At 36.1% G+C, this 22779-nt stretch overlaps 3 protein-coding genes across 6 annotated transcripts in view; 1 reads left to right on the top strand and 2 right to left on the bottom strand.

Moving 5' to 3' along the window:
* The window catches only part of pip5k1cb (phosphatidylinositol-4-phosphate 5-kinase, type I, gamma b), a 66139-nt gene extending 64052 nt beyond the window's left edge, over positions 1-2087 (top strand). The window contains exon 19 of one of the 4 annotated variants that reach the window (XM_084411896.1): positions 1341-2087. In XM_084411896.1, the coding sequence (XP_084268022.1) occupies positions 1341-1343 (3 nt within the window). In that variant the 3' untranslated portion in view covers positions 1344-2087. The remainder of the gene's footprint in view (positions 1-1340) is intronic. The other 3 variants (XM_084411899.1, XM_084411897.1, XM_084411898.1) reach the window with 3 other exon arrangements.
* The window catches only part of LOC311292270 (lipoprotein lipase), a 632457-nt gene that overhangs the window by 34542 nt on the left and 575136 nt on the right, over positions 1-22779 (bottom strand). The window lies entirely within an intron of this gene.
* Positions 7206-22209, bottom strand: rab11bb (RAB11B, member RAS oncogene family, b). Its single transcript, XM_084412726.1, has 5 exons — positions 22024-22209; positions 18418-18613; positions 11381-11574; positions 9957-10037; positions 7206-7522 (listed from the first exon to the last, which is right to left on the bottom strand). The coding sequence occupies exons 1-5, from the start codon at positions 22061-22063 to the stop codon at positions 7377-7379; spliced, it is 657 nt and encodes a 218-aa protein (XP_084268852.1). The 5' UTR covers positions 22064-22209; the 3' UTR covers positions 7206-7376.

The raw sequence follows: 22779 nt of genomic DNA on the forward strand, positions 1-22779 counted from the left end.
ACTAAAGATTTCCTGATGGCAGAGGATTTTGGACAGTGCTCTGTTTTAATATTGTTCGCTTTATTAACATTAATATTCAATCTTAATTGATACATTAAAGTCCCCCTGTAGTCAATAATTGTATCCCTTAAAACTTCTTTGTATCCCCAAAAAATCTTTAATGACATTTAAACGTTCTTTTCCTTAAAAAAAAAACTACATGCCTTAAAATATCTTGACTGTAACTCGACACCCTCGCCTCATTTAGTATGCGTGGTTCTATGAATATGCAAATGAGCCCCGCCTCCACTCACTCACTCAGCTCAGAGATCCACTGGTTGACGATCACACGTTGATCTGATTGGTTACAAGGTAGTTTGTGACGTCAGAAACACCAGCGATTTCAAAGCGTGTTTTTGAGACTGTCTTTGGTTCACTGCAGTTTTAAGGAGGAAATACTCAGCAATGGTGTCGACTTATGAATTTACACATGATTTGTCTTTAAGCATATTAAAAACACCACATACACACATAAACAACATTGCTCGTTTCATGACGCCTGCAGCTTCAGCTATTTCCACATCTCATCTCACATGAACACACTCACACCAGAGGGTGTTCTCCCTGTGTGTGTGTGTGTGTGTGTGTGTGTGTGTGTGTGTGTGTGTGTGTGTGTGTGTGTGTGTGTGTGTGTGTGTGAGTGCGTTTCTGTGTGTGTTTGTGTGTGTGTGTGTGTGTGTGTGTGTGTGTGTGTGTGTGTGTGTGTGTGTGTGTGTGTGTGTGTGTGTCTGTATATGTGTGTGTGTGTGTGTGTGTGTGTGTGTGTGTGCGTGCGCGTATAGAAATGTGGCTGTGTGCTAACAGTCTAAGGGCATGCGTATATATGTGTGTCGAGAAATCTCAAAAGCTGCATCTCATTTTGCATACAATCTGTGCTTTATAGAATGCGAGATTAGGCTTATTGCATCTCAAAGTGAAGTATGCTGGGTAAAGTTTGCCAAATCATGTGAAAGTGCCGTTTCTGAAATGTGCATCTGTTCATTCTGTTATTTTTGGCCTATAATATTTAAAAAATACAATATGAAAGTCGCTAAGTATTTACAAAGAATTTAAGAAATGTTAATGCCAGTAACATTTTAACCAATCATTAAATAATTCTAGATGACGCTAACGTTTACATCCGATCAGGAATAGTTTGCAAGAAAAAGGTTCTGAGGAATGAAGATGCATTTTTTTATATGATCACGTCCCAAATACTGTTCATACTTCATACTCACTGTTTAAAAGTGTGTACTTGTGTGTAGATTTACCTAACCTCAGTCTGTGTGTGTGTGTGTGTGTGTGTGTGTGTGTGTGTGCAGTAACTGATGACAGCTCTTGCTGTGACGTGATCTGATCTGGACTGGCCGGCTGGTGAACCGCTCTTCAGGATGAGTTCTGCTCTTCTGAGGAAGATCCAGGAAAAAGAAAAACGTGTTCCTTTTCTGCTCGGGATCCACGTCCCAGTCGGATCCCCTGAAGAGCAGCGCTATCTCTCAGAAAACCCAGTGTGTGTGTGTTTGTGAACCCGACCATCTCACCGTTAGGACGTGCTTCGCCTCCCTGGAAAACATCTCGTCATTTTGCATTCCAAGTTGTGGACGACCCATAATGCACTTGTTCTTCAGTCATTCCATGAACACAACGTGTCCGTTCCTCATCCGAACGACGTGTCGGCAATCCCCAAATCCGTGCATCCGGCATGGAGCTTTTGTCATTATGCAATATGAACTTTTCCCTGTGATCGCATGATGTAATTACATGATATATCTTTATTTTGTGGACGTCAGAGATTTTCAGAATGGAATATAGTGAAAAAAGCATTAATGCAGATGTTTGAGACTCGATCCAGCTGTGAACTGAAGCCACTGGACCCTCAACATATCAGACGTCATCATCAGCCACACCAGATCTACGTCACAACTCATGATTTATCAGTCCTTTTCTATATTTCTTTCTCTGTATTTATTCATAAGACAGATGAATTTTACTATAGATCATATTTTGGTCTGTTATACTGTTTTAGATCGTCATCATTAAAACATGGTGAACTCACTCTATCACCTCTACCAAAATCATAAATTTAATCAGCATTTCTGTCCGCTTTCACGTAAAATGCCTAAACATCCTTAAATCAAGACGTTTGCTTGAGAATCAAAATTGGGTTTATATTAAGACTTTTTTTTTACTTAATCTACTGGCAAATTCTTTATTTCTTATTTTAAGCTATTATTATTATTATTATTAATATTGTTGTTAATTAAGAAAAATCCATATTCTGTTCAAGGAATAGGAACATCCTCGTAATTTTATGGATGTCTATCACGACTTAATATATTTATAATTTAGTATAGATTTTTTGCAAATAGTTCTTTCTTTTCTTATTTTAAGCTATTATTATTATTCATAAAAATAAGTTTATTAAAAACATTATTAACAAAAATCCATATTCTGTTCAAGGAATAGGAACATCCTCGTAATTTCGACTTAATATATTTATAATTTAGTATAGATTTTTTGCAAATAGTTCTTTCTTTTCTTATTTTAAGCTATTATTATTATTAATTAAAAATACGTTTATTAAAACATTATTAACAAAAATCCATATTCTGTTCAAGGAATAGGAACATCTTTTATGCTCATAATTTTATGGACGTCTATTACGACTTTATATATTTCATCTTTAGTAGTTTTTTTGCAAATAGATTGATTCTTATTTTAAGCTATTATTATTATTATTGCCAGCTAAGTATGAAAATACTTGATTCAAGATTTGAGAACATAAATGCATCTTATTTTAAGGATGCTTAGGTAATATTAATGCTTTTAGATAATTCTGTTGTTGTTTTTCAAGGAAATTCCATTTCAAGGAAAAGTTATTGTCATCTTTTATCTGTGTCATTTTATGGATGTCTATGAAAACTTTTTTTATATTTTTTAATGTCTTTTTGTTGTTTTTAAGACTAATTTTGGATTTGCTGAATCTCATAATCATGATTATCTGGCTCAGAACAGACATTTATGTATACAAATATATATAATCAGTCTCTTGAGGGAATGTTCTGGTTCAGTAGAGGTGAAAATCTACAGCATTTCTGATATGAAAAGAAAAATAGAGCTATTCTTCAGTTCGTAAAAACACCTTTGCAATAACTTAAAATGAAATATAAAATGTACTGGAACTTTACAGGCAAGGTTAAGTGAATTTATTTGAACACACATCAGCACTTTTAATGTTTTCAAGTCTTGTGGCAATACTTTCGAACCTGTATTTTAATGTTGACGTTTGTGCAAACCTCCATTATAAGTGCATTCATGTAAATGTGTGTTTTTGTTTCAGTACATTTTTATTGAACCTAAAACATTTCTTTAACATTCAATTTGGATTGTACAGAATAAAATGGCCTTATTTGAAAAGTGAAACATCAATTCTATCAAATCCGGTCATTGTGTTCATATTTCTCATTTGTCATGGGGCGAGTCTTTGTAAGTATACTGTACAATATGTTTTAAAGCATAATCATGTATTATATGTCTCTGCAGTAATAAGAGTTTTATTTTTTGGGGCTGCATGTGTGTGTGTGTTTTGTCTGTGAGAGTTTGTCAGATACTGTAAAGCTCTAGTGTTTGAGTCTATGATCTACCCTCAATAACCTGTGTGTGTGTGTGTGTGTGTGTGTGAGAGAGAGAGAGTGTATGACTGTATATATTTTTGGAAGGTCTTGCTGTACTTTAGCTCTTCTGTCATGAGACTCAGTGCATGTGTACGATAGTGTGTGTAACCGTCCTGTGTGTTTGTACAGATCATTAGCTGGTAATGATGTAAAGACAAAAACTACAAATAAAGCCTATATGGAAAACAGACGTTTCTTTACACTCTCTGTGATGTTGCGTTGAAATAAGATTTACATTATGTTCTGCTCTTGATTATTTTCTGTTTCTCACCACAAAAAAAAAACATGTTTAGTGTCTTCTGGGAAAAATCAAATGACATGCTGGAGACATTTATGGGTAAATAAAACAGCAACAACATTGATGTACATAATATACAACTGATAGAATAACTTCTTAATATATATTTGTATTTTTTTATATATGTATATTTATTATTATTATCTGTTCAATATTTTGAAACCTGACGTAGAAAGTTTTAAACATGCGGAAAAAAAATTGTTTTTCATGTTTGTTTGTTTTTTGTCATCATTTTATTTTTCATGCTTGTGTTTTGTTGTGTAGTGTTTATTTTTGTGCAGTGATGACCTGAAGAAACCTGACGCTGATGGACATCACGGAAAGATTACCCAGAAATCCATGACAGCAAACCTGACCATGAGTCCATGACAGATCTGAGGTGGTTTTCTTTATTCCATCTTCTATTTAAAGTAACAAAAAAGTATGGTGTGTGTGTGTGTGTGTGTGTGTGTGTGTGTGTGTGTGTGTGTGTGTGTGTGTGTGTGTTTAATGGACATTGTCATACATAATGACATAGGCCTATATAATGTCAAACTTTCAGATTTACTTTTTAAGGCAAAATATTTACAAAATAAATTAGCGAAACCATAACTATTAATAATTAAGCCTTTTGAATTTCCTACAAACAAAAAAAAACTACTTTTTCGAACTTCTACTAAACAGTTGGTCTGATTTTCATGAAAATTGAATGAGATCATCTTCGACCATGTCAACAAGAAACTGAACAGTTTGACGATCACGAAAATCACGAGACTGGTCTCTTTATATGTGTGCAACATGCCAATTATAATGACACGCCAAGAACATAGATATCAATTTTGCCATAGTCGTCCAACAACTTCTTGTCCGCCATTTTGATTGTCTTTAAAAGCCATACTTTTTCAAACTCCTCATATTCGAGTCAGATACATAAGCATTTTTATTTAATTTATACCAAACTGCATCAGAGGCTGTATTTCTGGAAAAAGTTGACATAATGATACCAATCTTTGTGTAATTTTCACCCAACTCCGACGACACCAGATCATTTGATGGCAGCGCCACCTATTGGTCAAAAGTAATAAGCAATTATGTCACATTACAAGTGATTGTATGTATGGGCTTTCAACCGTTTTGCTTAAAAACGTCTCCAAATGTCTCATTTTTGCAGTTGGTCATTCTGCTTAACACTTAAATGCTATATTTGTATTATAGTTCTGGTGTTTGGTGTGTGAACAGGTATAGTCCTGCTGTCCCACTGTTTAATGTGATGTGCTGTGCTGTTTTTGTCCTATAGTCTGTTGATGCAGTGGATACACACACACACACACACACACACACACACACACACACACACACACACACACACACATTCCCTGTCGAGTGACCCGAGAGAGAACAGCGGCTCTTATCAGCGCTCACAGGCTTCCTGCAGTGGAAACACACACACACACACACGCACACATCCATTTACATTCACATCTTTCACAACCACACCCATCTAACACAGGGAACGTTCTCAGAACCCCAGCTTAACGTTCTGGAAAGGTTCTTTCAAAGTTATAAACAAACATTCTTCCAGTAACTTTAATAGAATGTTAATTCACAGTTATCTGGTCTTTAATAGGCTAATGTTGACGTAAACAGAAAAAAATATTATTTATACATTGTTCACGGAACGTTTTTTTCGGAATTATTTAGTTAAAAATGCTATTACTTCCTAATTGTTTCAAAATTGTTTCATGTTTGCAAAATTATTAAATTTAATGTTCCCTTAACATTAACACACACACAAAAAAAAAAAAAAAAAATCAGAGAACATTCAGAAATAACGTTTTTGTAACCTATTGGTTAGCAAAACGTTCTTAGAACTTAGAACAAATTTCTGTCCTACAGTTTTTACAAAACAAAAGTGGGGGGAGTATTGCCAGTGAAGTATAAAAATACTTGATTTTACCCATAATGCATTGTTCTGTTCAGGAACAGGGAAAAGGGGAAGTGGTGTCATAGGCCTAAGTAAGTAATTTCATGTGTACATGATGCAAAATTGACGCAACATGCTAATATTCACAATTTAAGCATTTTATTTTTAATTTGAAAATGTTTATAATTACAAATAGTTGTGTGTGCATGTGTGTGTGTGTTCACAGCGAACCTCCAGACCAGCATTCATGAGACTTCAAATAGAGACATTGAGGTGTGTATGATGTATATAATGAACATACACACTTTAAAAAAATCAATGCATACAAAAAAAATTCAGAAGAATATGCATATAAAATCAAATAAATAGTGCTGTAAGAGATGAGCTCGGTCTACAACAGCTTTTTCTGGTATTGAGTTGTTTGCTAATCTGTTAGTCTTACACAGTTTCCACATGAGTGTATTTGTTAGTTACTGTATGTCATGTTGTGTGAAGGTGTAAATATCTCTGTTGTAAATATCACACACACACACACACACCTCTGATAGTGTTCTACTCGGACAGGAATATATCGGACTCAATAGCAGCTTTATCTCTGGACTTCAATAATCGTCAACACAAAAACATTCATTCATGGAGTGTTATTTTCTGAAGTGTTTCAGTTGGACGTTCCTCTGACATTTTTAAATGTTACTACTGGTTTTAGAATGTTCACGGAACATTCAAATGTAACGTTTCACAGAATGTTTAAAGATATAATGGAATGTTCCCTTAACGTTCACAAAACCAAAGCATCAGTGTTGGGGAGTAGATAACTATATATACATATATATATTAGTGCTGTAAAATTGAGTAATTGCGCTTAATCATATCTAACATAAAAGTTTTTGTTTATATATCATGTGTGTAGTATATACATTATTATATTTATATACAGTATATATTATATAAATCTTTTTGTGCATGTCTGTGTGTGTATATATTTATATATACTGTATATGCATACATATACACACACATATACAATATATATTACAAACAAACCTTTGGTTAGATGCGATTAATTGCGATTAATCGATTTGACAGCACTAATATATATATATATCATGTATGTTTTTTTGCATTACTGAGTATTTGAGGGAAATACTGCAGAAAATAAAAATCAGTTTTTAAATTTTGGAGTGAAATATGACCTGCACATGAATCTTGAGATCCACCTGATGGTAACAGAAGGAAAAATGTCCAATATTTTCTGATCATCCTGATTTTCCCTTTTCACGGCCAGTCTTGAAGCCAAAAAACCACAGCGCAGTCAGATACTGTAAAAGTTTACTCATGTCAGTCGTATGTGTGTATGCGAGTGGACAAGCTATCAAAAAGAAAAATATACATATATATATTACACAGATAAAATGTATAACGTTAGCGGCACGACGTGTGGAGGGAGTGGGGGATGAGTGGCAGGTGGGGCTGGTTGTCATGGTTACAGGTTTTGGCAGCACTGCAGTTTGTTGCCCTTCTGCCCGTCTGTAGTCGGCGGGACGCTGATGTCCACCACGTTGTTTCCCGGCGACTCGTCGTGGGCCGATCGCTCAGCGATTTGCTTCTGTGATACAATGCGATAAATTTCTACAGATGCAGGAGAAAGAGAGAGAGAAAGAGTGAGAACGGAGAGTTGTGAGCAGTGGTGGGGAAAGTTGCTTTGAAAAGTAATGCATTACAATACTGCGTTACTCCCTTAAAAAGTAACTAATTGCATTACTTAGTTACTTTTTAAAGTAATGCGTTACGTTACTTTTGAAAAATCATTAGGATATTAAGTAAAGATCATGTTCCATGAAGATATTTAGTAAATTTCCTACCGTGAATATATAAAACATGTATTTTTGTGAGTGAATGCTGCACAATCGTGAACATAAATGCACAACTTTAAAGGAGATTTTCTCAATGTTTCGATTTTTTTGCACCCTCAGATTCCAGATTTTCGATCATAACAAACCACACATCAATGGAAATATTATTTATTCAGATTTTTCGTGATGTATAAATCTCTATTTCAAAAAACCTTTCAGCTTCTGCTGTTCTGGATAACACAAGAATAGATGCAGGAGAAGAAAGACTTACACTTACTTTACCAATAAATAAAAAAATCTATAATCATTTTTGCTTATGGTTTAACTGAATCATCGAAGGTCAGAAGCAAGTACATTGGTCAATAAAGTGAGATTAAATGCATTAAAATGTATGTTTTATTTAACATGTTAAGTTATTGGAGGTTTGCATAGTATTCTGATTCTGCATTTCACTGATTTTATTCATTTTGAGGAATATTGAATCTTTATTTTGTGCAAGTGAGATGAGTAAATACACGCTCACATTTAGTCTAGAACTACTATAACCCTCATGTTCACACACACACACACACACACACACACACGCCTCTGCACTTCGATTTGTCTCAACATGAGGACAGGAGAGCTGTAAGTCAATAAATGGGAAAACAAAGTAACTTATTTGAAAAAGTAACTCAGATATTTTGTTGTAAATTTTAAAAGTAATGCGTTACTTTACTAGTTACTTGAAAAAGTAATCTGATTACTTAACTCGAGTTACTTGTAATGAGTTACCGCCAACACTGGTTGTGAGTGGATGAGCCTTGTTCAAAGTCACTGTAAAATAGCTTTATATTAGCTATTAATCTGTTGATTTTTATGATTATTATGAACCCATTAATTTCCAGATTCTTCCAGGATTAACTGTACATACTGTGCAGTTCTTTTTCCATCTTATCTGTATTTTACATGTAAGTTTGATTTAGAAACGAAAGCTTTAGTGACCGGCGTACACATATCTCCATATATCAATCCCATAGAAACCAGTGCAAAGATTAAAATGAGGCGTTTTTCCCACCGTCCACTAAAGTGGAGTAAAGAAATGTCTGCATTAACTCCACCCGTCACTCATTTACCAGCAGGGTATCATGTTAGCATGTATGCTAATGGTTTTTAAAACATTGGTACAGTCAGTCTTCCAAAATATGGAAGAACCTTCAGCAAAATAACTCTCTGTCAGTGTGTTATGCAAGTATAATGTATGGTAACACTTTAGTTTATGGTCCAATTCTCACTATTAACTAGTTGCTCATTATCATGCATATTACTAGGATATTGGCTGTTTGTTAGTACTTATAAAGCACATATTAATGCCTTATTCTGCATATTCTACATCCCTTAATCCGACCCAATACCTAAACTATTAATTAGCAGTGATTAGGAGTGTAGTTTGTTAATTAGAACTTCAAAATATGAACAAAAACTATAATCATATATAAATTTGGTCACACTTTAGTTTGACCCAATTTATATACAATTATAGTTTTTGTTCATATTTTTAAGTAGCTATTATTTTTGTGTTTTCAGTTTTCATTTTCATGTTTTTTTCTCTTAATAATAAATATTTCTATATGGGTTTTAGTATTATTTAAATACTTTTATAGTTTTTATTTATATTTTTGCATTTTAATTGTTTTTTTATCTTTTCCATTTTTATTAGTTTTTTTTTTAAACTATTCCTCTTTTTTTTTTTTTTTTTTTTTTTTTTTTGGACCAAAACTTTACATTTTGGACAATTAGTCATTTTAATGCTTCAGTTTAGTTAGTTGCCAAAGAAGCATTGCTCAAGTTTTGCATCTAATAGTTATGTTTTATTTTATTTCAGCTTTATTTCAATTAACAATAAAAAAAAAAAAAGTTTTAGGTTTAGTTAGTTGTAGTTAATGATAATAACCTTTCATTTTAGAGTCTGTGAACGTGAAATATAGTGATATCTTAGACTTGATGATGCATTGCATAATTCACTCGGCGAATCGTTATGGAACCGCATTATTCTAAGTGTGAATATTTACACTCCCATCTGAAATATCTCTGTAAAATCCTATAATTCCTGGCAGGCAGTCACAGCTCAGATGCTGCAGTTTTAAAGTTGCATAACACGCCACTGTCGCTGCATGGGTTTCATGTTAGCAGTGAGGAAGCGTTTCATATGTGTGTGTGTGTGTGTGTACCTGTCAGAATGTTCTTGAACGCCTCCTCCACGTTAGTTGAATCCAGAGCGGACGTCTCGATGAATGACAGGTTATTTTTCTCTGGAAGAAAGCAGAAGGTGTTTAATATCACCAGCTTTTAAGAATATAACGGACCTCCTTCATGAAACACAAACAGAATGAGTTTCAGTGCAAATCTAATCGCATTTAATGGGGTTTTTTTAAAATGTTTTTGAAAGACTCTTCTGCTCGCCAAGGCTGCATTTATTTGATCAAAAATACAGTCAAAATTTTTAAATATTATTACAATTTAAAATAGCAGTTTTCTATGTGAATATATTTTAAAGTGTAATTTATTCCTGTGATCAAAGCTGAATTTTCAGCATCATTACTCCAGTCTTCAGTGTCACATGATCCTTCACAAATCACTCTAATATGATGATTTCGCAGGAAACATTTATGATTGTTACCGATGTTGAAAACATTTGTGCTGATTGATATTTTTGCTTTTGATTTTTCAGGATTCTTTGATGAACAGAACGCTTTAAAGAACAGCATTTTTTTGCAATAGAAATTTTCATAACATTATGAACATTATCAATGCATCCTTGCTAAATAAAAGCATTATTTTCTTACTCATCCAGTGACGATTTAATGAAATATTTGCACAGATGTTTCATTCTGCTTGTGTGCAATGCAATAATCAGTTCTGATTACTAATATAGTTCATATTAATTTCTTATCTTAAAGGTGCATTGCGCAAGTCTTTGAGTTTTTGCAGAACTATGCCCCCTTCTGGCGACACGCGAAACTGCAACCAGAGTTGTGCACGCGGTTACGTGGAGTTTGCGTTGGGGTTTGGGATGAACTAGAAGCCGATCTCTTTGAATCCATCTTCTACTTTTGCAAAAGTCGCTTGAGTTGTCTTCGCTGATGCGGATAATGGCGGCGAATACACAAACCTGCCAGACATAGCCAGGTGAGCGTGAACACGCATGACGTCACGCCCAGTCGATTCCGACCCGAATCCCTCTTATTTATTTTACTGTACAGGATTATAGAGGCAATCGCAGTGATCAGAGAAGGGCTCATTCAGCCCATCAGGCAATTGTTTAAGCATGTATGGGTTAGAAAAACGGGTATTTTTAACATGAAATGTTGCGCAATGCACCTTTAAATTAACCTATTTTTATTTAGAAAATTATGAAGCAAATGGCATAATTAAGTAAATTACCGTAATTATTTTTTATTGATTCACTACTAAGTAATAGAATAATTTAAGTAAATTCATGCAATCATTGTCAGAGGACCCTATTGTCAATCTCAAATGCTGTGTAATTTCACATAAACACAAGGAGCAGCAGTTTCTCATCTCTGCTATTGTCGCCCGCGGGATCATCACGCGTGTGTGTGTGTGTGTGTGTGTGTGTGTGTGTTCTCTGTACCTGCGAATGCTCTCGCCTCATCGGTGGGAACGGCCCTCAGGTGTCGCAGGTCGCTCTTGTTCCCCACCAGCATGATGACGATGTTGTTGTCGGCGTGATCTCGCAGCTCTTTCAGCCAGCGCTCCACGTTCTCATAGGTCAGATGCTTGGCGATGTCGTACACCAGCAGCGCGCCCACCGCTCCACGGTAATACCTGCGCAGGTGAGAAACACAGTTTAGTGCGGTTCATAAGGTAAGCATCACTCTTACTACTGCTCAGGTTTAGCTTTTTATTAGTGCTGTCAGTTAAACCCATTTTAACTGCGTAATTTTTTTTTGGGCGAGATTAACGTTCTTTTTGGACTAGCAAACTTTGTAGTTTTTTTCACATGCTGTTGCTACTAGTAACGTTAGAAAAACTACAACACCACACCGGATCTAGCTAGACCGGAAACAAAACAACAGGCACGCCACACACACTTGTTTGGGCTTGCGAGCCGGCAGGGGCGGCCTTAAGCATCTGGGGGCCCGTTTCAATAACTAATATGGGGCCCTACCCACATAAAACATAAACATAATAGAGCAGAAAAAGCAAGGATTCCTGTTGGTTTGCATCAGTGGTATATTACTTAATTACGTGCACTTTCAGCTTCATGAACAGGCAGCTCAACATAGAAATAATCCAACCTTATTTGATTCAAACTATATACAATTATACAGCGTTTTATGTTGGAATAAGCCTCGCCCTTTCACGCAGGGCAACTTCACTGCATAATTGATTTGCGCAGTATATTTTCAGCTGTCTGGGCTGACTTTAAAGTCAGTTTAAAGTTTGCCCAGCAAAACTTTAAAGACTTTAAAGTTTGCCCAGCTGACTGGGCAAACATCCCCTCAACTTGAATTATTTAACAAAAGCAAAGAAGAAAAAGTGTCTGACTGACACTGAACCGAACTTATCATAAATAACGATGGGCTCCGCGTTATTTCAGCACCGCTTAAGCCGTTCGTGTCTCTGATTGGTCGAACTCGTGCCGCGGTTACCATGGCGACGTTTACCACAAACGTCGCCATGGTAACCGCGGCACGAGTTCGACCAATCAGAGACGTCAGTGTTTTGCTTAGAATTGTGGGTAGTGTAAGTTGTAGATTGCAAATAACAAGGTTGATTTCATACCTTGTGGCTTTTATAGGAGCAGAAACATTCGTTTCACAACCTCGTAGCTCGTGGTCAATCTACCTTGGATGGTTTAGATATTATGGCTGAAAAATCAATATCCTACGGAGAAAATGAATGGGATTTTGCTGGTCTGTTGGGGCCCCCCCTTGGAGGGCGGGGCCTGTTTCAATTGAAACAGGTGAAACATGGGTAAGACCGCATCTGCGAGCCGGCCGAAGAGTAGTAGGCTAACGTTACGTTCTGAGTGGATGGCGAGCGCGAGACGCCGAAATGGATGCCAATAAGATTCTGAATGGAAAGTTTACTTTTAAAAAGTTGCCAAATGGTTCCCTTGACGAGACCAAAGTGATCCGCGAGTTTTGTCGTTGTGAACTGAAGCGATCACCACAGCACGTCCAGTCTGAAACACCACTTGACGCGAATGCGAATTCTCTGATGCGATTATTTGCTCCGAGTGAGAATGTTAGTGTGAAACTGAACACTACAGTATATGCCAATGATGTTTTCAATAAAAAAACATTTGCACATAGCAAGCCGATCCACTTTTCCATGTTGATAAGAGCATTAAAATGAGAAAAAATAATGTGACAAAAAGAAATCAAGGGACATTTAGAATTGATAAAAATGTGCGATTAATTGCGAGTTAAATGCGATTAATCGCGATTAAATATTTGAATCGTTTGACAGCACTAGTTTTTATTTTATTTACCCAGCTAACAGGGAACGTTTCCACTAAAACTTGTAAGATTTTAGTCTATACGCTGGAAATTGTGAGAAATAAAGTCAGAATGCGACATATAAACTCGCAATTGTTATAAAAAGAAAAAAGGTTTGGATATCGTTTGAACGATTTCAATTCTGCTTATTGATTCCGATTCTTATCGATTCCTAATTTCGATTTTAATAAGGTAAAAAAAATAAAAAATAAAAATTCCATTTATTCTAAGTCTTATTGGAAACCATTTAATTGTGGCTGAATACCATGACCAGAAATAAACAGGCTTAAGAACACACACACAAGGATTTTCTTGCCTATGGTTTAAAAATACCATAGCAAAGTCGAACTAATATAAATTCCAAGCATTATTAAATTAAAAGTAGTTAAAAAAGAACAAATAAACAAATTAGCAATCGCACAAATAAATACAACTGAACAAAGATATAAATAGTGTGTTAAGATTTTCAGGTATCCGGGTACAGAAACGAATCAAATGTAGTAATAGAGGTCGACTGAAGGCTGTCTTTAGTAGAGAACACAAGTGCAGTTTATTTACCAAACATAAAATAAAGGCATGAACTCAAAGCAGAAACATGACGCTTATCACAAACAATACTTGACAAGGACACATGGCAAACATGAGGGCTTAAATACACACAAGACTAATGACTAATGACTACACAAGGGACACCGGTGAACAACGAACCAATGACAACACAGAACACATGGCAGGATCACATGACCAGAACAGGGGATCACATGACAGACATGAAACAAAACCAAATCGTGACAAATGTAAAATAACACTGCACTTTATAAAAATAAAATATACATTACAATAATTACAAAGTTATTATAAACTATCATTATTATAGAGACGACGGCAGGAATTTTACGCTGCTGTCACTTTAAAAGCTGCACGGATCCAATATACTGTTACACGTGTTTATGTTCACTTAAGACATAACCTACTGTGTTTACGAGGATATTTTGACATGTTTTTAGTGTGAAATTGTCTGTTCAAGTGCATAAGGACGTGGAATAGAAGTTCAGTATCGTGCACTATACAGTATGAGAGGCGGCTTACTGTGCGCACGTCTTCTTGTGCTTGAAATATTAAAATGCACAAGAAGGAATCGATAAAGAGGAATCAAAATTTTAATTACAAGCATCCGATTAGAGAATTGGAATCGATTTTGAATTTAAAAGTCAGTTTACATCTTGCAAATCTGACTATATTTCCCACAATTCCGAGCTTATTATCTGAATTGTGAGATAATACGACAAAATTATCTTTTTTATTATAAATATATGTTAACTACAATAGTTAACATGAACTAACAATGAAAAATAATTCTAAAGCATTTATAAATCTTAGTTATTGTTAATTTCAACATTTATTAAAAAATAATGCTGATATTATTAAATGCACCTGAGCTGACATGAGCTAACAATGAACAGCTGTTTTTTTATCGACTAATATTGAATAAATACTGTCACAAATGAATTGCTCAATGTCAGTTAATTTTAGTTAATGCATGAACTAATGGAGTCTTATTGTAAGACGTGACCTAAAAAATAAAACAATTTAATGGCTGAGATGAAGGATGCAAATGTTATTTTTGGTCCAAGGGAATCAGAACCACATCTGTTCACCGACAGCCACAAATGCAAATAATTCCCATTTGTGGAATATTTGTTCTGTTTAACAAATTTGACTTGATTCCTGCATATTTTTAATCCAGGTTACATAAAAATAAAAGAGATTACACTTTATTTTACAGTATGTGTACATACAGTCTACGTACACAAGAAAGTACTGGTAATATAAGGTAAATTCATGGGTTAAGGTTAAGTTTAGTTGTTGTAATTGCTATAATAAGTACATAGTATGCAGAACAAATAATGTGCGCAACTTCTGACACATGGATCTGCAATGTTGGCTCTATCACGTCTATTGTAGACAGAAAATACGATGAAGCATTATATCTCGCCCCCGGATTCACCAGTACAACGGTGGGTAATTGTCACGAACTGCTCTGACACATGCAGCTTTATTAGAGTAATCCAGAAATCCAGAATCATGATCCAGAAACACAACAAAACACAGGGCAGAAAATCCAGAAAGACAACAGGGCTAGAGATGGACTAGTGATGGGCGAATTCAAAACATTGAAGCTTCGAAGCTTTTCGAATCAGTGGTTCAGAGTGTGTATCAAACTGCAAAAGTCACATGATTTCAGTCAACGATGCTTTGTAACATCATAACTCTTTCAAAACGTTTCAAAATGTCAATGGTTCACCAGTGGGGGGGGGGGGGGGGTCTCTGTGAACCCACGAATCACCAGTGGCAAACCATTGAACAAGTGTCTATGGGGTTTATACATGTGTAGATGTTTTAATGAGACATTTGTATAAAGGAATATTAGTAGTTAATGGTCTTTACTGGCCTGTTTACCTGAGCAATCCATGATGGAACAAACAAAACAAAACAAAACACACTTGATATTCAATCTTATTTAGATGATTAGTTAATTGCATTTGATAGGAATTACTTTCAATGAAACATTTGAAATGGGTTTGTAAAAGGTGTTTTTATGCATGTTTGGCCTGAGTTTGTTGCATTTACACTGTTTTGACCAGAAGGGGTCACCAAGTGTGTGTCATTTCGAACGCTTCGAAACAGTGAATCATTTTGCAAAGAAATTTGTTCAATTGATTCAAAGCTTTGAAACGGTTTGTTTCTACCATCACTAAGAAAAAAACTGGAAAAACCTAAAAACTGGAAACCACAGAATTGCAGTGTGACATACTAGACTTCGCAATGAGTGAGTGAAAACACAAACGAGTTAATCACACACAGGTGGAAGTAATCAGACCATTAGTGATGGGTCGGTCATGAACGATTCGCTCATTTTGAACGAATCTTTAATATGACTCGGGACTACCGAGTTGTCTCAGAGAGTGATTCGTTCGTTTTGTGTTGACCACGGATGCGCAACATCCTATGGGTTCTGGAGTGGAAACAGACATGATTAGTTCATCTCTCGAGTCTTCGGGTTCGGGTCCGAGTCTTTTGTTCTTCCCGTCAGTCCCATAGGCTATGCTGAGAGAAATGATTAGCTCACGTCTCGAGTCTTCGGGTCTGATTCTTCTGAGTCTTTCGTTCTTTTATCACGTGATGAACGAACGACTCGGACCTGAAGACTCAAAAGATGAACTAATCAGTTCTGTTTCCGGTACCGACTTCATAGCCTCTATGGGACTGACAGGAAGAACGAAAGACTCGGACCCGAAGACTCAAAAGATGAACTAATCAGTTCTGTTTCCGGTACCGACTGCATAGCTCAGCCTATATGGGGCTGTCACATGATGAACGAATGACTCGAACCCGAAGTCCATAGACTCAAAACGTGAACTAATCAGTTCTGTATCCGGTACCGACTGCATATCTCAGTTTATGAGGATCACGGGATGAAAGAACGGCTCAGATCGGGAGGTGAGGTAAACTAACACACAGCCTGAAGACCAAGATAAATTAATGAATCGTTTCTGTTTCTCATAATTTGGCCTTTTCCTCGCATTGCAATTTTTTTCTTATTCTAAATGCGATCAACATTTGATGTGTTTGGGGAATTTGGCTAACATGTACCGTTTTAAATACATTCTGCTGAAATGAACCAAATGACTCGAAAAAAGATTCGGTCATTTTGATGAACGATATTCAAAGATTCGAGTCAGTAAAATGTTCCGAACTTCCCACTGTTACAGACCATAATGAGTCCATGCAATGGGTTATGGGAAATGTAGTTCATGATGAGGTAGGAGTGCCCTCTGGTGGAGATCATGGGAACTCCAGCTGTGGATGTGACCGTGATGTAGAGAAACTACTGGGTGTTTGCGTGCCTTCTAAATATTAGCTTCTGACAGTATAAAGTTTAGAAAATTGACGTCACAAATACAAAGAGAAGCCCACTGAAGCTGAGAAGTTGTAGTAGGATACTCTATTAATTTCAAATAAATCCTATAGGATTTTGCAAGCCATGCTGGGGCCACACCAAAAGATAATCGAGCTGATTTTGGGCCGATTTCCCCCCTTCCGACAATCCTAGATAATGTCCCGATTATCTTGATGGTTCTACAGATTATCTTATCAGATTTTCCCTTGGTGTGAGGTGTGTTAAGAGTGTCCGAACCTGATCGGAAGAACGTCGGAGCCGCCCCGATCGCGAATCGTAAATATTCAACATGTTGAATATTTGCGATCAGAAATCCTGATGTGTGTGGGGAACCCCGAGGACAAACCCGCGCACGCTCTGGAGATTATCACGTGAAAGGAAACAATATCCAATCAGAAAGCGAGATGATGGAAGACGGGAGCATAACAACCGCAGTCATGGCGCAGCACACAGTGAATCTGATGTGGAACAGCAGAGATGGAGGATCAGCTTGTTGATTTGTGGCAACAGCACGAATGTTTATACAACGTGTCGTGTAAAACCTTTCCAAACACTATCATCGCAATTTCTTCCTGCATATCGTCCGCCATGCTTATTCTGAGGTCTCGCGAGATTTTGCGAGATTTCTTGTGTTCACAATCGAGACTCTGTTGGTGTGTGGTGTGCTGTCTTTGTCACATCATGGCACACCACACACTATAGGAGCAAAACGGTTAAATCTAGGATTTTTTTGTCCTCATGTTTGTGTCTGGTCTATCACATTTTGAAAATCTTATAAGATGTAAAAAATCTTTTGGTGTGTACCCAGCATAATGCTGAGGCCACACCAAAAGATATTTAAAATCTTATAAATCATTGATTAGCATATTCTGTCTTGATAATCTATAAATCGTGTTCAGGGGGCGGGGTTTATGTAAATTCTAGGGTTGGTGATGTCACTAACCCGGGAGGAATGTGGTGTAGTCTCTACCAGCCGTTTGTTGTAGTCCTTAAAAAGCCATTTCTTTAAAAGCAAATATCTCCCTTTGCTTTGAACTTTGAGCGCTGTAACTTTGCAGATGTTGTTTATGCTCAAACAGCAACATTACACACTAACTAAAGTTAGACAAGTGAAATCATAATCAACCACCCCTTTAAAAATATTTATCTACAAAAGGCGGGTCTGTATCAAGGCTTCTGTGATCTGATATAGCCTGTACTCACGCAGAGGTGATGGCCCGGTACCGCTCCTGTCCGGCCGTATCCCAGATCTGAGCTTTTATCGTCTTCCCGTCCACCTGAATGCTCCTGGTGGCGAACTCCACTCCTATCGTGCTCTTGCTCTCCAGGTTGAACTCGTTGCGTGTGAAGCGAGACAGCAGGTTACTCTTCCCGACACCCGAATCTCCGATGAGAACAACTGAGAGCAGACGCACACAAACAGACAAAAATATGATATCACTCTCAGAAAAAAAAGGTACAAAAGCTGTCACTGGGACAGTACCCTTCAAAAGGGTTCTAATATGTACCATTTAGGTACTAATATGTACACGTTTGGTACCAATATGTACCTTTGAGGGACTTATATGCACTCTTTAGGTACAAAGGTGTAGCTTTTGGAAAGGTACCGCCACAGTGACAGCTTTTGTACCTTTTTTTCCTGAGAGTGTTTTGCAAGATGAGAAAGTATATCTATGTATCATCTTTATATCTCTTTTAATTCCTTTGATAACTGTTTTAATTTCCCTTGCTTTTATTTTGTAAAACATTTAACTTCATATTTGTCCATGGACTTTTTATTTTAATTCCTTTCTGTGTAAAGCACTTTGAATTACCATGGTGTATGAAATGTGCCATATAAATAAACTGAGATCTCTCCACAGTCTTGACTTAATAAAATGTTAACATACAGTTTGGGCTCGGTACGATTTTGTTTAAAGATATTTAATACTTTCATTCAGTAAGGAAGCATTAAACTGATCAAAAGTGACAGATATTTATAATGTTACTAAAGATTCTATTCATCAAAGATTAAGAATCCTGAAAAATTAAAAGCATCACGTTTTCCACAAAATATGAAGCAGTTTTCAACACTGATAATAATCATAAATGTTTCTTGAGCATCAAATCCTCATATTAGAATGATATCTGCAGGATCGTGTGACACTGAAGACTGGAGTAATGATGATGAACATTTAAGTTTAACACACACTACCAGTCAAAAGGTTTAGATCGGTAAGATTTTTTATGTTTTTAAAATAAGTCTTTTCTGCTCACCAAGGCTGCATTTATTTGATTAAAAATACAAACAAAAACAGTAATATTGTGAAATATTATTACAATTTAAAACAGCTGTTTAAAATGTGAATATACAGTAAACTGTAATTTATATCCTGTGATCAAAGCTGAATTTTCAGCATCATTACTCCAGTCTTCAGTGTCACATGATCCTTCACAAATCATTCTAATATGATGATTTGATGCTCAAGAAACATTTATGATTATTATCAGTGTTGAAAACAGTTATTTATATTTTTATTTCAGGATGCTATGATGAATAGAAAGTTCAAAAGAACAGCATTTATCTGAAATCTAAAGCTTTTGTAACATTAAACACTGCCGTTCAAAAGTTTGGGGTCAGTAAAGAATTTTTATTTTATTTTTGGGGGAAATAAATAAAATAAATCAATACTTTTATTCATCAAGGATGAGTTAAACTGATCAAAAGTTACAGTAAAGACCTTTATAATGTTAGAAAATATTCTATTTTAAATAAATGTTGTTCTTTTGAACTTTCTATTCATCAAAGAATTTTGAAAAAAAATTGTACACAACCTGTTTTCAACATTGATAATAATCATAAATGTTTTCTGAGCATCAAATCATATTTGAATGATTTCTGAAGGATCATGTGACACTGAAGACTGGAGTAATGATGCTGAAAATTCAGCTTTGATCACAGGAATAAATTACATTTTAAAATATATTAAAATAGAAAACAGTCATTTTAAATTGTCATAATATTTCACAATTTTACTGGTTTTTTTATTGTTTTTTTTTTTATCAAATAAATGCAGCCTTGGTGAGCAGAAGAGACTTCTTTTAAAAACATAAAAACGATCTAAAAATTTTGACCAGTAGTGTATATTCACATAGAAAACAGCTATTTTAAATTGTAATAATATTTCACAATATTGGAAAATATAAAAAAACGTTAAAAAAAATCGTACCGACCCCAAACTTGATATGCTCTAGATCAGTGTTTCCCAACCCTGCTCCTGAGTCACACCAACACTACACATTTGGAATGTCTCCCTTATCTGACCCATATCTTTCTGGTCTTGGAGTCTGTATTAATGAGCTGATGAGTTGAAACAGGCGTGTTTGACTAGGAAGAGTTCAGAAATGTGTAGTATTTGTGTGCCTCCAGGAAAAGGGTTGGGAAACACTGCTCTAGAGTACATAAACATACCTAAAAGAATATTTGCCATTTTATGTAGGCCTATGTTAGTCTAAAGGTATGTTTAGGTATGTTTTAGCAGTCTAAAAACGGCTGGGTTGTTTCAACCCAACTTTGGGTCAAATATGGACAAACCCAGCCGTTGGGTTAAATTTTTTAATTACATTTTTAACCCAACGTTTGGGTTTGTCCATATTTGACCCAAATTGGGTTAAAACAACCCAGCATTTTAATTCATTCAAAACCACCCATAGCTTAAAAAAAAAAAAAAAACATTATAAATTGAAGCCACCACAATTGTAATATGAGGAACAATATATATATATATATATTGTTCCTCATATTACCATTTTGGTGGCTTCAATTTATAATGTTTTTTTTTAAGCTATATACACATATATACACATATATATATATATAATTTGACTCATCATGCAAGTGTAACAAAATTAATTTTGAACTTTTTCAGATCTCTCTCTCTCTCTCTCTCTCTCTCTCTCTCTCTCTCTCTCTCTCTCTCTCTCTCTCTCTCTCTCCAGTCCTTTCTTTTCGAAAACGTTCTTGTTTCGAAGGCCCATTACTCAAGACTCAGTCTGATGCTTCTCTAAAACATCTGTGTTGTGTTTACCACAGTAAAGGTGAGTTAACGATTGCTGGTGAGGTGAGCTGTTCCTTTAAATCAGTGAATGAGTTTGCATTGATTTCCTTCAGCTCAGGGTCAGGGTGAGTGAGATGTCATGAGGGATGGCTGCTGATATCCTTATGTTGTCCTGCTAGGAAGTCAAGACGAACTTTGTTCCACATATAATGCTGATCTTGTGAAAATCGAATGTAACAGTTTTGCCGCGTCAGACTTTGATCGGGCGGTGACGTGATACAATCAAAGAAACATAGTAACATCGGTTACAATGTAACAAACCAGCTGGAGGAGATAATATCATGATGTGACCTAATTATTATCATACAATACACTATCATAGAAAGCAGTGCGAAGCAAACAGCCAAAATTGAGCGTCTTTTGTCTTAATTCCCTTAGAAGCATGTAGGGCTACACCAAGATCCTAATTTAAGCACATCTTTAATGCATCATGTTCAATTTCCCATCATTCAGGCCCAGATATCCTGATCCCAGCCGGTGTGAAAGCATGCAGGCCACCATCACACACAGATGTTTTACTGATCGATGGATATGTAGGTTATTGATGCCTCTGCGGGCGTTTCTATGTCAAAGACAGTTAAATATGGCATGATTTCAGACAGCTTTCCTGATACAACAGACTCTCAAATGCTTGTCAGATCTATGAGTCGAAACAATGGGTGGATTATGAATGATTACTCCTCTGCTCTGTATGAGGGAATGCAGAATTTACCTTTGAACAAGAAATCGTATTCATCATCTCTGTTGGCCATTTTAGAGACGCCCGCTCCGTCCTGTAGTCCGGGGTAAATCAGATGATGCTGTATTAATAAACTCAACGCAAGAAGAAATAATCAGATGAACACTAAAGACACACACACTGCGCCAGTGCTGCTGTCACACACACCGCAGGAAGAGTGTGATCTGCTCGGGCTGCATTAGAGGAGGAGTCCCGCAGATCATGACCATCTGTCCGGCAGAGGGCGCTATAAACACTGCATTACATCAGGGCCTTCATACATGTGTGCTGTGGCAAACCGTGATAGCCTCAAATGTTCACAGTGTTACTCGTAATTTAAAGGGGTGGCCCCCTTTTACAAGATGTAAAATAAGTCTGATGTCCACAGAGTGTGTATGTGAAGTTTTAGCTCAAAATACCCCACAGATATTTGTATCATGTTAAAGTTGTCACTTTTTGAGGGTGAGCAAAAACGCACCGTTTTTGTGTCTGTCCCTTTAAATGCAAATGAGCTGCTGCTCCCGGCACAGGGGGCGGAGCTACAAGAGTGTCCTTTTACCTCACACACACATGCACTGAAAATTTCTAAAACTTTTACAACACTACACACTAACTAAAGTTTAAAAAGGGAAATCATAATCAACCACCTTTATTACTAGTTATAATTATGACTATAGAGCTCTCTAATTCAATTATTTCTAGTAACAATTATGACTATAGAGCTCTCTGATTCAATTATTACTAGTAATT

Source organism: Rutilus rutilus (genome assembly GCF_951802725.1).
Source record: "Rutilus rutilus genome assembly, chromosome: 6".
NCBI classification, from domain to species: domain Eukaryota; kingdom Metazoa; phylum Chordata; class Actinopteri; order Cypriniformes; family Leuciscidae; genus Rutilus; species Rutilus rutilus.